The sequence below is a fragment of the Hoplias malabaricus genome, chromosome 18 (assembly GCF_029633855.1).
Source record: "Hoplias malabaricus isolate fHopMal1 chromosome 18, fHopMal1.hap1, whole genome shotgun sequence".
NCBI lineage: Eukaryota > Metazoa > Chordata > Actinopteri > Characiformes > Erythrinidae > Hoplias > Hoplias malabaricus.
In genome coordinates, this window is record NC_089817.1 from 31835875 (window position 1) to 31858490 (window position 22616).

At 39.0% G+C, this 22616-nt stretch overlaps 3 protein-coding genes across 3 annotated transcripts; all 3 read left to right on the forward strand.

The window, feature by feature from the left end:
* The first annotated feature begins 1456 nt into the window (after positions 1–1456).
* LOC136674457 (trace amine-associated receptor 13c-like) lies at positions 1457–2470 on the forward strand. The gene has a single exon (XM_066650463.1). The coding sequence runs from the start codon at positions 1457–1459 to the stop codon at positions 2468–2470; it is 1014 nt and encodes a 337-aa protein (XP_066506560.1).
* Positions 2471–4130: 1660 nt separating this feature from the next.
* Positions 4131–5147, forward strand: LOC136674458 (trace amine-associated receptor 13c-like). Its single transcript, XM_066650464.1, has one exon. It carries the CDS (start codon positions 4131–4133, stop codon positions 5145–5147), a length of 1017 nt encoding a protein of 338 aa, XP_066506561.1.
* Positions 5148–6980: 1833 nt separating this feature from the next.
* Positions 6981–9877, forward strand: LOC136674459 (trace amine-associated receptor 13c-like). Its single transcript, XM_066650465.1, has 2 exons — positions 6981–7139; positions 8861–9877. The coding sequence occupies exons 1-2, from the start codon at positions 6981–6983 to the stop codon at positions 9875–9877; spliced, it is 1176 nt and encodes a 391-aa protein (XP_066506562.1).
* Positions 9878–22616: the final 12739 nt, after the last annotated feature.

Consider the following 22616-nt stretch of genomic DNA (forward strand, 5'->3'; position numbering starts at 1 on the left):
TGGAGAGATTCTACAAAGTGGGATGCTCTTAAATTCCCTGTTCTGTATTCTCCAACTATAAGTTGTCATAGGAGAACATTAAGTGATATTTTATTGGCAAAAAAGGAAGTCATACAAAGTATAAATCCAGATGTTCCATTAACTGTAGCACATGAGGTTTGGTGATACATATTTATTTTTGGTGAAGGATTATTTTCTTCAGAATACATTTACAAATTACAATTAAATGTTTTCAGTGTGAGATTAGGCTAATTCATCAATAACCCATTTTACTCATCATTTCAAGCAGGTATCAATAACTGTGGTCTCCATTCATTGAAGCTCCAGAAATTGATTATAGTTGTGAATGAAATGACAAACTCTATTCAACTTCTACAGACCTAGACAAGATAGAACATGCATATTAAAGAAAATGTTTTGCCAATAGGTACATGGGAAACACAATCGCTCATGTTTATCAGACCCTGCTATACTTTAGAAAACAGCCAAAAAACAACCTTGAAGACAAGGTTCTGTAGGCAATACAAGAGCTCAGTTTACTATGTATCCCAGGTGTGTAGTCTGATGCTGGAAGCCATGGGAGAAGCAGCCAAAAGCAGTGTTCACATAAGCAGACCGCACATCAGCCCAACAAAGACATGCTGTGCTATACTGCGGCCAATGTAGTGCATAGAGTCAGATTATGAAAGGCAGCTAGATAAGAGAACATTTCTGGCCAGGTGCTCAGAGAATGCACAGTCCTGCTGGCAGATGTTATCACAGACATCTTCAACATTTCACTGAGCAGCATCATTGTCCCAGTGTGCTTCAAGGCCACTCTGCCAAAAGAGTTTACATCTGCAGGCCACACTGCAACTGGATCCAGGACATCTTAACTGGGAAGCCTGTCTGGACCTGGGGCAGCATCTCCAGTACCACCACACTGATTACTCCAGAGCAGTGGATCCTAAGAAGGATAAAGACAAAAAGACAGACTAGGACAAACAAAACAGTGCACAAGTGTGACAATTACATTTTCTTTGTACTGTGAACTGGTTATTAGTTAGAACTCCTATGCGTATGAGACCTGTAATTATTGTCACTCCTTGACAGTATTGTCTGCATTCATTGTATTGTCTGTACTGTACATGGTATTTCCAGTACTCGTGTTCTGTTGTCCTGGAGACACATTGTTTAGTGTCATTGTTTGTATCTGGAATGACAATAGAACTTCTGGAGCATTAACTAGAGCTGCTGAAATTTTCTGCAAAAGGGCAATGTTTTAGACAAATGCTCTGAGCAAATATTATTATTCAGTGGACCAGAATACCAAAGCATGATGTAATGATTAAGATTAGCCATTCATATCTTAGTGGGAGGATTTATGTTTAGGTATAAAGGGACATGACAAGAAGCCAGTCCTGCCAGTTCAGTTTTACTGAACAACCCATCATTATCAAGCAGGCCGCTACATAAGATGGAGACCATTGACTACAAGCAAAACATCTCTACTCAGTACTGCTTTCCTGGTAACAATCAATCTTGCAAAAAGGAAGTCAGAGGAAGCCCTGCTTACATATTTCTGTTCATTGTTCTCTCATGTATATCTGTGTGCACCGTCTTTCTGAACCTACTGGTGATCATCTCCATCTCTCACTTCAAGCAGCTCCACACTCCAACCAACCTGCTCATCCTCTCTCTGGCTGTGGCTGATTTTCTTGTGGGACTGTTTGTTATGCCTATGAAAATAATGCAGGTTTATGACTCTTGCTGGTACCTTGGGAAACTGGCATGTTCTCTTACAGAAATAATCATTGGCATTTTGGTGTTGGCATCTCTCTGTAACCTGGTTTTTATTGCAGTAGATCGGTACATTGCTATCAGTGACCCTCTGTTGTATTCTACTAGAGTCACACCTTTAAAAATGTCTGTGAGCATAATCATGGGATGGTCATTTTGTCTGGTGTATGTTCTTGTTTTTATGTACTGCAATGATCATCTTTATCCTGATCAGATGTACAACACATGTTATGGGGAGTGTATAGTGTTTGTGAAATTTTCCTGGACCATAGCTAACATGATTGTATTTTTTCTCACACCATGTTCTAGTATACTTATATTGTATTCACTAATTTTTAATATGGCAAGACACCAAGCTAAAGCTGTGAGGGCAGCAATGAACTCACATGGCCAGGGAACAAAGGTTTCAAACTCATCTGAAACCAAAGCAGCTAAAACACTGGGAGTTGTCATTTTCTTCTATCTTTCTTTCTGGATACCATTTTATATAAGTTCTCTAACAGTTACAAGCTTAACAACATTGTCAGTATTGTGGACAGTGTTTACCTGGTTAATGTTCATTAACTCCTTTGTGAACCCCCTGATTTATGCCATATTCTATCCATGGTTCAGGGTGTCAGCCAAGTATATTGTAACTTGTAGAATATTTGAATCCTCGTCTTCAAATATGAATCTGTATCGATCACATTAACTTTAAGGTAATATGATGTTTTATGTTTCACATTGGCCATTGGTTGGGCCTGGTTCATGCCTGTATCAGATACATTTTGGAAACACATTTACATATGTATATGGCGCTAAGTCACCACATAGTGCATTGTATAGATCTGACTGGCCCTTGGTTTAAGCCATCCTCTTCCTGTCATTGATTCTGGAGGACATCCAAGTGCTGGGCCAATATTTAACCTGAAACAAAAACCTGCTGGCACAGCTGGGCTGCCCATATGTACCCTGTATTTTGCTGGACCTGGGGCAAGAATAATGCTTTAGAACATCATGTGCACAAAGCATTCAAATGATTCAATATTCATTAAAAGTAAGACTAGAATAAAATAATAGATTCATACTGTAATATTCATTCATTCATTCATTCATTCATTATCTGTAACTGCTTATCCAGTTAAGGGTCGCGGTGGGTCCAGAGCCTACCTGGAATCATTGGGCACAAGGCAGGAATACTAATAATAATAATTGCCTTATTAAATTTCAAAGCTGGAATTATAGTTAATAGGAAAAATGGTGTTGATTGATATTTTAGTATGCTAAAACATAAGCCAGTCAATTTAACCATGGATATCTAATTTTATAGCTGCCCACATTATAATACCAACCTTTCAGTGAGTGAATCCAGTTACTTTAAGGTGTTATCATTCAACATTCATGTTTGCAAACACATCTAAGCTAATCCCCACTGAAAAACATCACATGAAGCAAAATAAAATAATTAATTTATTATGTTTAACCACCTATCCGCCTATGTTTAGGGTCATGGTGGGTCTGGGGCCCACCTGGAATCACTGGGCGCAAGGCAGGAACACACCCTGAATGTGTTACCAGTCAATCACAGGGGAGCACACACTCAAACGTATGGACAATTTCACATGATCAATGAAATAAATAAATAAATAATGAAATAAAATAAAATCTAATTATATTGAAGAATGTTTTAAAGCATCTTTACATGACCCCATGGTCACCATGTTCATGGACAAGCATGGAATGTAGAGAAGTAAAGTTGCCCAAAATTGGCCATAGGCAGTGAAATTGTGTTCCATTGGAATAATGTAGCTTCACTGAATACATTTGGGATGAGTTAGAATGGGGTTTGCAATCCAGAACTAATGCCATCAAATCTGCATAGAAATGCGACAGCTTCTAGCCTTACCAGAAAAGAACAATCTGTTACTGAAACAAAATGAAGGGCAGTATCTCTCTATTGATATTCTTGGATGTAAAAGCAAGGTCCACACATGTTCTGGCTCAATAGAGTATGATACAAAAATATACTGGAATACAAAAACATACTGGAAGTCACTTAGGTCAACATGACCCAGAAATCGACTCACAATTTCAAATTATCTCTTGATTGGTTTGACAGTCTTGTCAAATTAACATTAATGATTGGCTTTCTCTAGTATTTTGCTCACTGTTTAAAAACAGTCCCTATGACATAAGCTGCAGACTTTTTTTTTTAATAACTCTCAAATTAGTCTCAGCTGATCCAACATGGTTTATCATGATGATGTCAGAGTTACACTATCCACTAGTGGGAGGATTCATGCTCATATATAAAAAAGAGAAGGTAAACTCTCAGGCTCATTTCAGCTACTTAAGCCCTGTTTCTGTTTCAAATGGACGGCCACAACTACAGGCAAAACAACACGATTCAGTATTGCTTTCCTGACAATAATGCATCCTGTGAAAAAGAGACCAAAGAAAGCCTAGAATATATACTTCTATGCTTCATTCTGTCATGTGTGTCTGTCTGCACTGTGTTTCTGAACCTGCTGGTGATCATCTCCATTTCTCACTTCAAGCAGCTCCACACTCCAACCAACCTGCTCATTCTCTCTCTGGCTGTGGCTGACTTTCTTCTGGGCCTGATTATGCCTGTGGATATAATGCAACTGATGGACTCCTGTTGGTACCTTGGAATAATAGCATGCTACATGTCTCCAATAATCAGCTTTGTTGCAATGTATGGATCTCTCTGGTGTCTCACTTTAATAGCAGTTGATAGGTACATTGCTATCACAGACCCTCTGCATTATTCCAGGCGAATCACAGTTCAAAAAACATTGCTGTCTGTAATTCTTGGCTGGTGTTTTTATCTGTGTTATACCATCCTATATTTATACTTTAATGATTATTTCTTTCAACCTCAGCTCTCCACCCAGTGTTATGGAGAGTGTTTTCTTGCTATAAAATATTATTGGGTCATCATTGACCTTGTGGTTGCATTTATAGCTCCTTGCTCTGTGATAATAATCTTATATTCAAGCATTTTTAAAGTGGCAAGACATCAAGCCAAATCTATCAGAGTTGTGAATAATAGGATCTCAAACAAAAATGGAACTAAAATGTTAGGCTCTTCTGAAATCAAAGCAGCCAAGAAATTAGGCACAGTGGTTTTTGTTTACCTCGCTTGCTGGATACCATATTATTTAAGCTCCGTGTCAGTTGATAACTTGACATCATCTTCAGTGGTGTGGAATATTTTGGGCTGGTTGTTAGATTTTAATTCTTCTGTGAACCCACTGATATATTCTATTTTCTATTCATGGTTCAAAGCATCTTTAAAGTATATTGTAACTTGTAGAATATTTGAATCCTCATCTTCAAGGTTTAATTTGCTTATTGAACATTAACCTGATACTGATTTCATCTGAAAGAGCAGAGTACAATTTATATTGAGCACTGCATCTTCATTTCCTAAAATATGTGTTTGCATTCAACTCTGACCTCAGTTATGTGAAATACGTGATGTTTGACAGAGGTAAAGACATTTTTTTTCCCGTTTAAGTAAAAATGATAATGTAAAACTATACTTATGTGCATGACGAGATCAATGTTTAAAATTTATAATTGGCCATGTTTCACCTCCTCGCCAGGGAACAAGCTGTGGGGGAATCACTGCTCCCAAACATGATGCCAAGCCCAGAAAAATAAGGACTGTGGCTGCATGCTTAATGAGAAACAGCTGGCAAATATATAAATTGTGGAAAATGGCTGAGAAGAGCAAGGGGAATGAGAAACTGTTAGGCCAGGGTTACACTATCACATTTTTGCCACATTTTAAGCTTGATTTCCAGTTAGGCTGAGTTAGTGCTAGTTGGCTCTAGTCACCATCGTCAGTTGAAGGAATAGTCAAGTAGTGTGTGAGGGTTTCCAACTCCAACATTTTTTTTATTTATGATAGTGGTTGCATCATATCAAACATGTAATAATTTTCAACCTGGTTTAACAACTCTGAACAAGTCCCATCAGCAGCCAGTGAAAAGAGCAAAGAAAATAAACACATGCAATAGATACAGAAAACCAGCAACAGGTGCACACGTACATTGGCACTCTAGATAGATAGATAGATAGATAGATAGATAGATCCCCAGAGGAAATTCAAGGTCTCAGTAGCTTACAGACTTACAGACATCACATACAACAATCACTAACAGCAATGGACTAATAAAGTTAAAAAAAAAAAAAAAAAAACCTAAAACAAATATCAAAATCAAATACCCAAGAAGTTGACAGTGTGCTTAAGAATTATCAATCAATCATCAGAATAATCAAACATATTATCCTAATGTATTCTAATTATCTGTTTCATATTAAGTAATGCAGGATCTGCATTATGGAGTCTGTTACTGCTGCACGCCCAATACTTCTGAACCATTAAAGGTAGGTGTTCATCTCCAGGTCCCTCTGCAATATGCTTGTTTTACTTTTTTCCTTTCATTATTGGATAGCAGTGAAAATAATAACCTCAGAGAACTGTTCTATGCCCCTGTCTATCTGTGTCTCCTAGGGAACATGAGTTTGGTTTGGGACTTAGGTGTCATGTAGTGTATTATCACCAGTCATGCAATGTGTTCCTGATATTTTTCCAATCTGAATTAAAAATCTGAAAAGAATATCATGTAGTATGAGCTGCCTGTTTATAGCGTGCTCTGACTGTGAACATGGAGGAAAAATGTTACGTTTTTCTGAAATCAAAGCAGAAGGAAAAAAAAAACTAGGCACTGTGAATTTTGTCTACCTTGCTTGCTGGATGCCTTATTATTTAAGCTATGTGTCAGTTGATAATTTGAAATAATCTTTAATGTTGTGGACTGTGTTTGGCTGGTTATTAGATATTAGATGTATGCTATCTTATATTCATGCATCTGTAAAGCATATTGTAACATGTAGAATATTTGAATCATCATCCTCAAGATTTAAGTTATTTCCTGAACATTAACCTTATGATATATTTCAACTGACAGAGCAGAGGACATTTCATTTTGAATACTGCTTTAATTTCATTTTATTAAATTACCTCTCTGCATTATTTGATTTCATTATTTGATTTGATTTTGATAAATTTGGTGAAATTTGGCATACGCATCAAGAAATACACACTAAGCTATACATATATGTCCCATGAGATCAGTGTTAATAATATTGTTGCTTGAGCACCCAGAGCCTGGATGGAAAGAGCAAAAATGTGCTTCCCTACTGGTCATGTACCATCTCCCAGCAAGGTAGTGGGCTGTGGAGGAACCCAGGGCTTTGACCCAGAACACAGATTTGAGCCAAGCCCTGAGCATTATGGACTGAGGCCACTTGACTTTCCTCTCTTGGTTCCAGCTGAGTACCTACTGGTGAAATTTCAGTGAGAAACACGTGGCAAATAACCAGCTACCATTAAACTTCCTCATCAGAAGTTAAATAAAATATTTATTGTACAATTTGCTGTATGACTTTATGGTACCACTATTCACAATTCAAATTTGCATACACACTGTGTAGTAGATGAATAAAGAACATTTCAAGTATTTATTATGTAATGTAGAATTATAATTAAAAATTAATATATTCTCTTGCTCATTTGCCAATTTATTGTAACTGTGGCAAAGTATTAAAAATGACAATAGTCATTGACAAATGAGAAAAAAAAAACAGTCATCAATGCATTTGTTTGATTTTCTCACTAAGAAAAAAGCACTTCTAAAGCACATGCATCAATTTGTTCTCTTTTTGGGAATGATATTATACTCGAATGTACGTGAGTTTTGGTTTAGGTGATTTAATGATGGTTGATTCTATGTTAGCAACCCTAAACAATGTATTAATACTTTTATTTTAAGTTTATGTGGGGGAATATCACAAAAGCTGTATAGAAAAGCTCCACTGTCTACTGCTGATCCTTCCCAGTACAGCCATATGTGAACACAACCCAGACACACTGCCATCTCCTCTGGGCCAATGCTCTGAAATTGACTGATGTGAAATAAAAAGCTCTTCTTTGATCAGATGAATCGAAATTTTAAAATTTTTGGAAATCAGTGTCCTGTAGAATTGAGAGGAAAGGCACCATCCTGCTTGTTATAAGCACATCATTGAAAAACCTGAATCTCTGATGGTATTGGGTTGCATTAGTGCCAATGGCATGGACAGCTTATACATTTGGAAAGCACTATGAATGCTGAACTGTATATAGAGATTTAAGAAGAAAATTTGCTCCTATCCAGACAATGTCTCTTTCTGAGACGGGCTTGCCTATTTCAGCAAGGCAGTCCCATACCAAATATTGAAAACATCACAACAGCATTGCTTAGCTGCAAAATAATTTGCTGCCTTCACTTCAAATGTTTCACCAATAGAAAACATTTGGCCCACGATGAAACCCAAAATCTGACCCAGTACTTTTAAGCTGCTAGAATCCTACATCAGACAGGAATGGGAAAGCATTCTTCTGCCAAAGCTGCAGTAATTGGTCTCTTCACTTCCCAGACGTTTACAGACTACTGTGAAAAGGAGAGGGAATGCTACACAATAGTAGCCATGGCCATGGTAAAATGTCTTTCAAAATATGATATTCTAGGTTTTATAGGTTCTACTGTGAATAAAAAAAAAGATGTATGATATTTGCCAACAATTGCATTCTGCTTTACTTACATTTATTCACATATTACACAACAACTCAGTATCCAGTTCTATGAATGTGGCCCTCAAGACATTGATTATTAAAGCATGATACAAGGCATTAGAAGCCAGTTAGATCACAATGATCCTGAAAAACTCATGCATAAAAAATAGTATATAAACTCACGTCTAGTTGGACATGGCAGCCTGTCAGGTTTACATTAAAGCCTGACCTTGCCTAGTGTTTTGCTTACAGTGTAAAATCAGAAACCATGGCTCGGTCTGTAGATCTTTTTCAAAATCACCTGTACCAGTCTCAGCTGACCTAACACTGTACATGATGATTATGTTAGGGTTGCACTATCCACTAGTGGGAGGATTCAGGCTCATGTATAAAACAACAGAGAATTTAACCTTCTGAATCATTTCAGATTCTTCAGTTCTATCTCTATTTCAGATGGATGACCAAGAATACAGGGAAAACATCACAGTTCAATACTGCTTTCCTGAGAATAATGCATCATGTATAAAAGAGAGCAAAGATGACACTGGATATTTTTTTCTGTGCTTCTTTCTCTCATGTGTATCTGTGTGCACTGTGTTTCTGAACCTGCTGGTGATCATCTCCATCTCTCACTTCAAGCAGCTCCATACTCCAACCAACCTGATCATCCTCTCTCTGGCTGTGGCTGATTTTCTTGTGGGAATGTTTTATATGCCTGCGGACATAATGCAACTGATGGACTCCTGTTGGTACCTTGGAACAATAGCATGCTTCATGTCTCCAATAATCAGTTTTGTTGCAATGTATGGATCTCTTTATAGCCTGATTCTCATAGCAGTTGATAGGTACATAGCTATCACTGACCCGCTGCAGTATTCAACTCGAATCACAGTTCGAAAAACCTTGCTGTCTATAATCCTTGGCTGGTGTTTTTATCTATGTTATACCATCCTGTATTTATACTTTAATGATTATTTCCTTCAACCTCAGCTTTCCCACTGTTATGGAGAGTGTATTTTGGTTGTAAAATATTATTGGGCCATCATTGACCTTGTAGTTGCATTTCTAGCTCCATGCTGTGTTATATTAGTCTTATATTCAATTATTTTTAAAGTGGCAAGACATCAAGCCAAAGCCATCAGTGCTATGAAGAATGGTGCCTCAAACAAAAATGGAGTTACAATGTTGAGGTCTTCAGAAATCAAAGCAGCAAAAAAATTAGGCGTTGTCATATTTGTTTACCTTGCTTGCTGGATACCATATTATATAAGCTCTGTGTCAGTTAATAACTTGACATCATCTTCAATGGTATGGAATGTGTTTGGTTGGTTGTTAGATTTTAACTCCTCTATGAACCCATTGATTTATGCCATTTTCTATTCATGGTTCAAAGCATCTGTAAAGTATATAGTAACATGTAGAATATTTGAAACATCATCATCAAGGCTGAATTTGTTTTCTGAACATTAACCTCAGACTAATTTCATTTGGCAGAAATCGTGTCATGTTGAATACTGATCTAAATTAGTTTTGATTTAAATACCTGTGTGCATTTATAAACAATTAATGGTGATCTTTGACAAATGCATCAAAACTTTACTAACCCATTCTCATATGTCTCATGAGATCAGTGTTAAAAGTGTATACTGTTACCCAAGCTCCCAGAGCCTGGATGGAGAATGCTTGTTAATACCTTAGCACTGGCCATGCACCACCTCCTTACAAGATTGTTGTGCTGTGGAGGAGCCTAGTGCTCCAACCCAGGGCACAGCTATATGCTCAAGACACAGAGCAATATGGACAGAGGCCACTTGAAAGTCTTCACTTGGTACCAGCCCTGAGTTCCTACTGGAGCAAGCCCCATGAAAAGTATAAATGTTTGAAGGGGAGCTGAGGACAGTGAGGGGGATGAAAGACTCTTTGATTTGGTGTTTAAAATGGTAAAGATATGTGTTAATAAAATGCCAGAATGCCAAAGTCCTCCTGTTTCTGATACCTGCTTTATGTGATTGTAAACAGATTACTATATATATAAATATCTCTCATGTGATTAGCATTTAGTCCATTATGCAAAATCGTGTTATGTACAGATAATCATTTTTTGTCTTATTTTCTCAAAATAGCCACAAATTAAACATGTACGTTATTAAAAAAAAAAAGAAAAATCCGATATCAAGAGGCATGTGCCTTTAGCTTAGTGTGAAAATGTCAACCAACCCATACAGAATTGCTCCAATGGTTAGTGCAGAGGAGTAGGACATTTACTGTAGCAAAGATTGGGTCATCGTTAATATATCCTTAATTTCAGATCAATTGCTGGAGGACCTGCCTGGTAAGATGAAGGCTGCTTAGTGAGACCTACTTTTATCTGTGGCAATGGTCCCCAAGTATCATATAGTGCCAGAGCCAAAGCAAAGAAAAAAAAAAAAAAACATTAGTAATCTGAATGACCATCATCTGGTTTCTCTCACTCCAGTTTTGAAAGATTGATCTTTCACCACAAAGCCATCATCTTTGGCTCACTGGGCTACCATTAATTTTCCTATAGAGCAACACGTTTCACAGAAAACACCATTTTCTTGGCACTTCACTGACCTGACTTGCCTGTAAAAACACACAGCAAATTCACAAGTGTTAAATCAACACTATTAGTGTTAAATTAACATTGTTAGTGTAATAATTTAACAATTTGAGTGTTAAGTTAACACTAATAGTGTTGATTTAACATGGGTGAATTTGCTGTGCAGGGAACATACATGAGTATACAATTTATTGACTACAGCTCTGCTTTCTATAGTGTTAACCCACCAAGATCACTGCTAAACTTTACCGGCTGGGCCACAGCTCATTATGATACCACTGCATCCTGAACCATCTATCAAAGCGTGATGGGGTGGTGATGCTGAAAACAAGCACAACACAAGAATGTGAACTAGATCACATTCTCTATTCCCTTATCACACACACAGCTGTGTTCCTAAATTTTCCACCAACACCATTATCATTTTTGCAGATGACACAATATTGATTGGCCTGATCTTCACCATAGATGAATCAGACTGCAAGATTATTAGCGCAGAAGCTGGTGAGAGTGGACAGAGTGAAGAGTGTCCATCTTCAGATTCCTGAGTATAAACATCTCAGTGGATTTTACATGGTCCACTAACCATGCATTGGGGAAAAAAAGTAGAGCAAATGTTGCTTTTCCTGAGGACACAGCTGAATCAGAGAGAGCATCTTAACATAATACATCTCAGTGTAGTATATTAGCTGCACACCAGCTAATAGGAAAGCTCTTTGGTGGGTTATCTGCAGCAAACAGAAGATGTTGGGATATATATTAACTCCCTGGCCTGGAAGACATTTCATGCTGCCTCAGGAAAGGTATCAGCATCTCTAAGAACTTCACACACACTTGCCATCATCTTTTTCAATTGCTTCCATCATGCAGACAGTACAAGACCACAAAAAAAAAAAAAAAAAAAAAAATATATATATATATATATATATATATATATATATATATATATATATATATATATATATATATATATATATAGGCACAGCAGGTAGTGTCGCAGTCACACAGCTCCAGGAGGTTGTGGGTTCGATTCCCACTCCGGGTGACTGTCTGTGAGGAGTTGGTGTGTTCTCTGCGTGGGTCCGTAGGTGTGAGTGTGTGAGTGAATGTGTGTGTGTGTGTGTCTGTGTTGCCCTGTGAAGGACTGGCGCCCCCTCCAGGGTGTATTCCCGCCTTGCGCCCAATGATTCCAGGTAGGCTCTGGACCCACCGCGACCCTGAATTGGATAAGCAGTTACAGATAATGAATGAATGAATATATATATATATATATATATATATATATATATATATATATATATATATATATAGATAGATAGATAGATATACACGCACTACTGCACTACACTATCGCACAGCTATAAGTTTATATAGGAGTACAAACTGCTTATCCAATTCAGGTTTGTGGTTGGTTCAGACCCTACCCAGAATCGCTTGGCGCAAGACTGGAGCACACGATAAGAGGGTGCCATTCCTCCCCAGGGTGACACACACTCACACATTTACACCTATGGACACTTTTGAGTAGCCAATCCATCTAACGACATTTGATTTTGGTGGGAGAACACACCAAACTCCTCATGAACAGTCACCCAGAGCAGGGCTCAAACCAGAAATCCCAGGACCCTGAAGCTGTGTGACAGCAATACTACCTGCAGCACCACAGTGCCAAACTTTTAAGGCAATGTTCATGATTTTAATTTAAAAGAAAATCTATTTCTATACACTTCTTATTTCCTGCTCTCCAGTCTGTTTGCATGCTCAAAACTGGTCTAATGTGTTTATGAAGCCCCAGTGTCTAAATGGGTAAAAAACAAAAACTGTCTCAGCTAGGCTTTCGCTTCCTCTGCTCATGGCAGTGAAAAGGCATCTGAAGTTTTTAGACAATGGAGAAAACTCCAAACATTGAAAATCTTGAACCAGGATATTGCTCTATTCCTGCTGTGTAGGTAGGTAATCTTTTCTTGTATTCGATTACTTAAATTGGGTTGTCTCAACATTTGGGAGATGGATAACTGCAGAATGTCTACAAAATTAAACAACTTTAGTTACAAATGAGTTTATGTGGTAATTCAAACAGTGAATAAAAACTTACAGGCAAAATAAACTTCAGTCACATTCAAAAAACTTTAATCCCCCCATCAAACATACCATTCTACAATAAAGACATTGAGCTTCTGAAAGTAAACAAACCAGAGAGAATCCTGTTTCCTCACAGTCATAGACATCCCCTTTAATGCTTAAATACTATCTGGAATATTGTGTATATTATCTTAATATATGTATTACTATCAGATATCTTCAGAAATTTTGCACAATACATTTTTCAATCCATCAATATTTTAACTAAATTATTGCAGTCTACTGTTTAGTTCTATTTTGGAAATTAAGCCTGTTGCACGATTTTATTATGGCCTGACACTATTTTACTGTTATAAATTCAATTACATGATATGGTCTCTGTCCTTATAGAGCATGATACAAGGCATTTTAGGCAGTTAGGTCACCATCATCCTGAACAAACCATATTTTTCAAACTCACCTCTGTTCTACTATGGCAGCCTTTCAAGTTTATATTAAAGGCTGGCCTTTTCTGTTTTGCTCAGTGTAAAAACATTAAAACACTTCTACCACTCTGAAGTAGTTGACCCAACATATATGCCATGATGATGTTATGGTTGCACTATCCACTAGTGGGAGGATTCATGCTCATGTATAAAAACAGCAGAGAAGTTAACCTTCTGAATCATTTCAGATTATTCAGCCTGTTTCAGATGGACGACCAACACTACAGACAAAACATCACGATTAAATACTGCTTCCCTGATAATAATGCATCTTGTATTAAAGAGGTCAAAGAAGACCCTGCATATATTTTTCTGTGCTTATTTCTCTCCTGTATATCTGTGTGCACTGTGTTTCTGAACCTACTGGTGATCATCTCCATCTCTCACTTCAAGCAGCTGCACACTCCAACCAACCTGCTCATCCTCTTTCTGGCTGTGGCTGATCTTCTTGTGGGATTGTTTTATATGCCTGTGGATATAATGCAGCTGATGGACTCCTGTTGGTATCTTGGAACAATAGCATGCTACATTTCTCCAATAATCAATTATCTTGCAATGGATGGATCTACCTGGTGCGTGATACTCATAGCAGTGGATAGGTATATTGCTGTCACTGACCCTCTGCATTATTCCAGTCGAATCACAGTTCGTAAAACCTTGCTGTCCATAATTCTTGGCTTGTGTTTTTATCTGTGTTATATCATCATTTATTTATACTTTAATGACTACTTCTTTCAATATCAGATCTCCACCCACTGTTATGGACAGTGTTTTCTGGTTGTAACATATTCTTGGGTAGTCATTGACCTTGTGGTTGCATTCATAGCACCTTGCTGTGTTATTTTTTTCTTGTATTCTGTTATTTTTAAAGTGGCCAGGCATCAAGCCAAAGCTATTAGAGCTGTGAAAAACAGTGCACAAAACAATCTGGGAGCTAAAAGTTCTTCTGAAATCAAAGCAGCCAAAAAAGTAGGCACTATTGTTTTTGTTTACCTCGCTTGCTACATACCATTTTATTTAAGTTCTATGTCAGTTGATACCTTGACATCTTCTTCTGTAGTGTGGAATGTGGGCCTGTTATTAGAAATTAACTCCACTTTGAACCCACTGATATATGCCATTTTCTATTCATGGTTCAGAACATTAGCAAAATATATTTTAACTTGTAGAATATTTGAATCTTCATCTTCAAAGCTTAATATGTTTCCTGAAAATTAATCTTAGACTGATTCGTCTGACAGAGCAGATGCCACCTAATTGTGAATACTGTTATATTATCATTTTATTTCTCAGTTACTACATTAATCACTAAGATGAGTTATAAGCAAATCCAGGTGATCTGTGTGAGTTGAATTATAGTTTAGAAACTTTACAATTTTGAAATTGTGAAACAATATTTTACAAAGTTTTGCCACATGTGAGCAATGTTAATAAGTTATACTGCGACACAAGCCCTCAGAGGCTGGATGGATGGAGCTTGCTATTACCTCATCCTGATCCATGCACCAGCTGCTCTTCAAATTAGCAGATTGTGGCTGAATTGAAAGCTTGGACCAGGATGCAGATGAATGAGACACACATGGCAAAATTATAAATGGCTGGGTGACAGCTAAGGAGAGTAAGTGGGATGAGTGACTGGTATTGTTTGGCATTTAAAATGTTTAGAATGAGTGTTAATAAGGTGCCAGAAGGCCAAAGGTCCCATACACCTGGTTTCTTTCTTATGGGCATTGCTGACAGATTGTCATGAATATTGTTGCATATTCGGAAGTGGAGCAACAAGACTGATAAATCACTGCTTTTGAGCAACCTTTATAGTTTTAAAGTGGAAACTGGAAAATAAAGGAAGGGAATAAGCTGCAGTTTGAGCTTGATATGTGGTGGACCCAGTTCCCTGTATCTCAATACTGGGATGAGTTCCATTGATCAACACAAATTCCTCAACATATCAATCCTATAATTTAATTATTTAATTATTAACAACTAATGTAAATAATTATGAAATAAGAGATTTGTGTCTTGAATGTATTACATTAAATGAAATACTCTCAAGAAACTTGATGACGTTAGCATAAAGCAACTATGTCCATTACCAAGCATGGAATGAAGATGTATAAAGTCTTGCAAAATTGGACCTTGGAGTAGTAAATTCATCTCTGTGTTTAGCTTCATCCAATACATTTTGTATGAGCTGAAATGGAGTTTGCAATCCGGAATGAATTATCTAACATCAGTACCTGACCACAGTAATGGTGACATTGGTGAATGCCATCACAAACAAAAAAATAAAAAAAGTTCTGTGTCCATTGACATCTTCGCCTATGGTGTGGACTCTATTTTGCTGGCTAATATACATCAATTCCTCATTGAATCCACTGATTTATGCCATATTCTTTTCATGGTTTAGAGTATCTTGCAAAATATATTGTAACATGTAAAATATTTGAATCCTCATCTTCAAGGTTTAATTTATTCTCTAAACATTTTTAGCATCAGACTGATTTATTCTGAGAGAGCAGAGGCCACTTGATATTGAATACTATCCTAATTTCATTTTATTTATCTGAATGGCTGAATTAATCTGTAAGTTCATTTATAAACAATATCTGGTGATCTTTGGCAGATGCATAATAACTTTAAAAACTATTGAGTAAAGAGAATATTTATGAAATATATTTTGACCTGAGCCTCTGAAATGTAAGTGGAAGGGAGTCCTATATCACTCTCTGCTGGCCATGCACTTATTCCTGCCCAGCAATGTAATAAATCATTGGAGATTACAGAATGTTGATCTGAGGATGGTCCCCTGGCAATGATGCCTAAACGTATAAATGGCTGGGGAAGTGCTGTGAAGAGTAAGATAAATTGGAGGCTATAATTGACTGGTGTTATGTCTCATGTGATCAGCATATGGTCAATTATATTAAATCCTGTTTTGTGTAACTTATCATGCTCTTATTATTTGCTCAAAATAAACAGTAAATAAGCAGTTAAAATTCCACAACATTTCAAATAAATAAGCCTGGTACTGAGACCTGTCTATACAGTGGCTGTCCCTAAGCAACACACATTTACAATGTATCATCAAGAATTAAACCATTTTTTACACTCTACTTTATGAACATTGTAATGGTTAAATCTAGCTATGTGAGGAGCCAGTATTCCTCTTTATCTCCAGAGGAGAGAATGGAATGAATTGAAATGTAACTAAATAATATGAAATTGATTACTCTGAATAAGATTTACATGACTCTAAGATCATTATGTCCAGAATACGGAAATGCTTGCAATCAGTAATAGACCTCAGTGGTGGTTATGTTGGTGAATGCCACCAAATCTGTACAAAAATGCTCCAAATTCTGAAGTAAAGCCTACCCTGAAGTGTACAACCTGTTACAGCTGAAAATGGGGGTTGGGGGTGGTGGGAGGCGTCTTACTGATACATCCAGTCATGCCTGTGATTGGATGTCAGAAAAAGACAAGAAGACAAATGCTAATTGCTTGACAAACCCTGGAGGTCCCCTCTCTCACTGACTGATATTCATTCATTCATCTTTTTTCCGCTTTTCCATTTCAGGGTCGCGGCATCAACAGAGTGAACAAAGAAGCCCAGACGTTTCTGTCCCTCGCAACATCCACCAACAGATGATCGTGCATCCTGATCAGATGCCCGAACCACCTCAACTGACTCCTCTCAACGTGAAGGAGCAGCGACTCTACTCTGAGCTCCTCCCTAGTCACTGGGCTCCTCACCCGATCATGGAGAGTACGCCCAGCAACCAGTTGGAGAAAGCTCATTTCGGCCACTCGTATCCCCCATCTTGTTTTTTCGGTCATTACCCAGAGCTCATGACCATAGGTGAGAGTGGGGATGTAGACTGACCAGTAAATTGAGAGCTTTGCTTTATGGCTCAGCTCTCTATTCACCACAACAGTGCATTACTGCAGACGCTGCACCTATCCTACGGTCAATCTCACTATCCCTCTTCCCATCACTCGTGAACAAGAACCCGAGATACTTGAACTCTTTCACTTGGGGCAGGTTCTCACCCCTTACCTGAAGGGAGCATGCTATCTGTTTCCGGGAGATAACCATGGCCTCAGACTTGTAGGTGCTGATCCGCATACCGACCGCTTCACACTCGGCTGCAAACTGCTCAAGTGAACACTGGAGGCCTCCGTGCGAAGAAGCCAGAAGGACACCATCGTCCACAAAAAGCAGAGATGCCACCTCCTGAGCTCCTCGACGGAAGCCCTCCTGTCCCAGGCTACACCGCGCCACCCTGTCCATGAATATCAGGAACAGGAGTGGAGATAAGGCACAGCCCTGATGGAGTCCAATGCCCACACTGAACAAGCTTGACCTACTAACAAGGATGTGAACACAACTCAAACTCTGAGAGTACAAGGACCGTATGGGTCACCGGAGCGACCCTGGCACCCCGGAGCACCTCCCACAGAATCTCTCGGGGAACACGGTCATAAGCCTTCTCCAAATCCACAAAGCATGTGTAGAGTGGAGTAGCAAATTCCCATGCCCCCTCAATCATCTGTGAAAAAGTAAATAGTTGGTCCATAGTTCCACGGCCAGGACGAAATCCGCATTGTTCCTCCAAAATCCTAGGTTCGACTATCGGACGGATTCTCCTTTCCAGCACCTTGGCATAGACTTTCCCCGGGAGGCTGAGAAGTGTAATGCCACGATAATTGGCACACTTTCTCCGGTCCCCTTTTTTGAAAATAGGAACCACCACCCCGGCTTGCCAATCCAAAGGCACCATTCCCAAGGTCCATGCAACACTGCATAGGCACGTCATCCAAGACAGCCCCACAGCATCGAGTGCCCTCAGCAACTCTGGGCGAATCTCATCCACTCCTGGAGCCCTGACACTGCGAAACCTCCCCACCACCTCAGTGACTTCAACCAAGGAAATGGAATCTGACCCCCCAGACACTTCTGGCCTTACCTCCTGCACAGGAGGTATGTCTCTTGGGTTAAGGAGCTCCTTCCAACGCCCAACAGTATGCTCAGTCGAGTTCAGAATTTCACCATCCTTGCTCAGCACAGCTTGGACAGTGTCCCCCCAACCCCTCCTGAGCTTTCACAGTGTTTTCCAGAACCTCTTTGAGGCTGCCTGGAAGTCATTCTCCATGGCCTCTCCAAATTCCTCCCATGCTCTGGATTTTGCTTCGCCAACTGCCACAGCTGCAGCCTTTTTCACCTGCCGGTACCCATACGCAGAATCGGAAGTTCCCAGAGCTAGCCAATCCCGAAAAGCCTCCTTCTTCCACTTGACAGCTTCCCTCACCCTCGGTGTCCACCAACGGGTTCTTGGGTTGCCTCCATAACAGGCACCGACAAGCTTTTGACCACAGCTACGTGCAGTCGCTTCCATGATGGAGGTCCGGAACAGTGTCCATTCAGACTCCATTCCCATTCAAGTTCTCTCGGAGGTCAGAGTTGAAATACATCCGGACAGAGTCATCTGCCAGCTTTTCCCAGCACACCCTCACTATACGTTTGGGTTTACCAGGTCTGTCCGGCAGCTTTCCCCGCCATCGGATCCAACTCACTACCAGATGGTGATCGGTTGACAGCTCAGCCCCTCTCTTTACCCGAGTGTCCAAAACATATGTCCTCAGGTCAGAAGACACGACCACAAAGTCGATCATTGACCTTTGGCCCAGAGTGCTCTTATACCAAGTACACTTATGAGCATTCTTATGTTTGAACATGGTGTTCGTTATGGACAAACCATGACTAGCACAGAAGTCTAGCAACATCGCACCACTAGGGTTTAGATCAGGCAGGCCGTTCCTTCCAATCACTCCTCTCCAGGTTTCCCAGTCATTGCCAACGTGAGCAGTGAAGTCCCCCAGCAAAACAATAGAGTCACTGCAAGGAATCCCCTCTAGAACTCCACTCACTGCCTCCAAGAAGGCCGAATACTCTGAGCTGCTGTTCGGTGCATACACACACACAACAGTCAAAGTTTTCCTCTCTGCAAGCCAGAGCCGCATTGAGGCGGCCCTCTCGTTTACTGGGACAAACTACAGCTGTACAGGCATCAGCCGGGGACTTGTGAGGTGTACTCATAGGGATGCTTTTGGATCATTTTCTCTGGATCTTCACTCCAGACCTGTTCGCCATGGGAGACCCTACTGGGAGCTAACAGCTCCCGACGACATAGCCCTGGAAGTCATAAGACCACACAAGCCCTTCCGCCACGACAAGGCCCTGATCCAGGAAGTGACTGACTGATATGAAATGTTTTTTTTTTCAAATCCTCTTTTTTGATTTCTCATTGCAGGCCTCACCATGACATGCTGGCCATGCCTGTTTTGGTTGCCTCACCTCCTTCCTCCACATTTCTATAAAGTGCAAAATTTTATTTTAAATTATAAATTGTTTATGAAATCAGCATTTCCTGGGTGGTTCAGGACATCATTTTATTGGCCACTGTGCTTGCAAACAGAGTAATTTGTTCTTTGCATTTAACCCAATTCATGCATTGAAACACACATTTATACACACACTAGTGAACACACCCTAAGGGGTGGTAACCACACTTGCCCGGAGTGGTGGGCAGCCATAGCCATGGCAGTTGGAGTTTAGGTGCCTTGCTCAAGGGCACTTTAGTCATGACCTGCCGGCTCTAGGGATCGAACCAGCAACCTTCCAGTTACAAGCCCAGTTCCCTAGCAACCAGGACATGGCTGCCCCTGTAGTACTGGTTTTGCATATTGTCTGTTGCATATATAGATTTCCCCAGAATTCTCAGAAATTTAAGATTGTATATTTTTTTAGGCTTTTTTTAATCAGTTTTAAATTCAGAAACTATATTCTTCAATTGCTGCATTATATCCCTGTGCAAATGTATGAACCCCTCTTCATATTTACTTCTGAAAATTGTCTGAAATGTTTTTTGTTGTTGTTTTTTTTGGCATTTCACCAACTTTTACTAATGAGGTTAGATTTTTGGTACATTAAATAAATTTGCCAGTTTTATTATTTATGGCCATAATTTTATGTTTATGTATTAGTTTTTTATGGCCACTACTATATCAATTTAAATATATGGTTAAAATGATTTGCATATCATGGCATTACTATTTTATTTATTCATTGTTTTTACATATGTTCCAGTTTCTCAAATCTTCAGGATTTTCATGTCAAGTGGCATTTCTTGTTGTATTTCCATACATTTACTAAAGCATCTATTAATGAGTCTTCAAAAGTTCATGTGGAGCAATGAACAAGATAAGATCTAACCTTTATTGTATTCTGAGTGGCTTTACTGCATATGACCCAAGGCATTGAAAGCCGGTTATATCACCTGACCCAACACTGTACGTCATGATGATGTTAGGGTTACACTATCCAGTAGTGGGTGGGTTTATGCTCATGTATAAAACAACAAAGAAGTTAACCTTCTGAATCATTTCAGATTCTTCAGCCCTGTCTCTATTTCAGATGGACAACCAACACTACAGGAACAACATCACAGTTCAATACTGCTTTCCTGACAATAATGCATCGTGTATAAAAGAGACCAATGAAGGACCTGGATATTTTCTACTGTGCTTCATTCTCTCATGTATATCTGTGTGCACTGTGTTTCTGAACCTGCTGGTGATCATCTCCATCTCTCATTTCAAGCAGCTCCACACTCCAACCAACATGCTCATCCTCTCTCTAGCGGTGGCTGATCTTCTTGTGGGACTAGTTAATATGCCTGTGGATCTAAGCACATTGATGGACTCCTGTTGGTATCTTGGAACATTAGCATGCTACATTTTTCAAATACTCTGTTTTCTGTCAAAGTATGCCTCTCTGTACAGTGTGATACTCATAGCAGTTGATAGGTATATTGCTATCACTAACCCTCTGCAGTATTCCAGTCAAATCACACTTCATAAAACCTTGCTGGCCATAATTCTTGGATGGTCTTTTTGTCTGTGTTATATCATCATGTTTTTCTACTTTAATGACAATTATTTACAATCTCCGCTCTCCACCAACTGTTATGGAGAGTGTGTTTTGTTTTTAAATGATTTGGGGATTATCATCGACCTTGTCGTTGCATTTCTAGCCCCTTGTTGTTTTATATTAATCTTGTATTCGGTTATTTTTAAAGTGGCAATACATCAAGCCAAAGCTATCAGAGCTGTGAAAAATGGTGCCTCCAAAACCCATGGCGCTAGAAAGTCAAGGGCATCTGAAATCAAAGCAGCAAAGAAATTAGGCACAGTGGTTTATGTTTACCTTGCTTGCTGGACACCAAATTTTATTTGTCTGTGCTCTGTGTCAGGGACATCTTTGACTGTGTGGGCTGTTTTAATCTGGCTATTAGATATTAACTCCTTTATGAACCCACTGATGTATGCCATTTTTTATTCATGGTTCAGAACATCTGCAAAGTATATTGTAACATGTAGAATATTTAAATCATCATCTTCAAGACTGAATTTGTTTCCTGAACATTAACCTCAGACTGATTTCAATGGACAGAGCCGAGGCCACTTTATATTTTACTGCACTAATATATTTTTTTTGTATACATTTGTGCAAAAATCTCAAAATCCAATGATAAAGATAACCTGGTGGTCTTTATCAGATATCACTCAACTTCAAACAATAAAGAAATAAATTGTAAAAGTGATATTTTAATAAGCTCTACTTTTAAAAGCTATGCCAAATTTGTGTGATCATTTATAATATTTACATTATGGCCTGGTTTAACAAAGACTAGATGGAGGGGTACTTAAACCTCAGTCTATACAGTGCTTTATTCAGCAGGGGTGAAACAATGGAAGAAGCTAGATTTTCCACCCTGGAGGCACAGCACAGCACCAAGACCTGAGCATTATAGAGTAAGGCCATCTCGCTCATCATGCAAGCTTTTATACATTTGTCAAATAAATAAATATCTTAGGAATAGCTGAGGAGGGAGAAGAATAGGACACTGAGGGGTTGGTTGTCTGAGATGGTGATGGTGAGTTTAATAATGTGCCAGAAACGGAGTAAAATGTATTCTAATATGTCTCATGTGATCAGTAT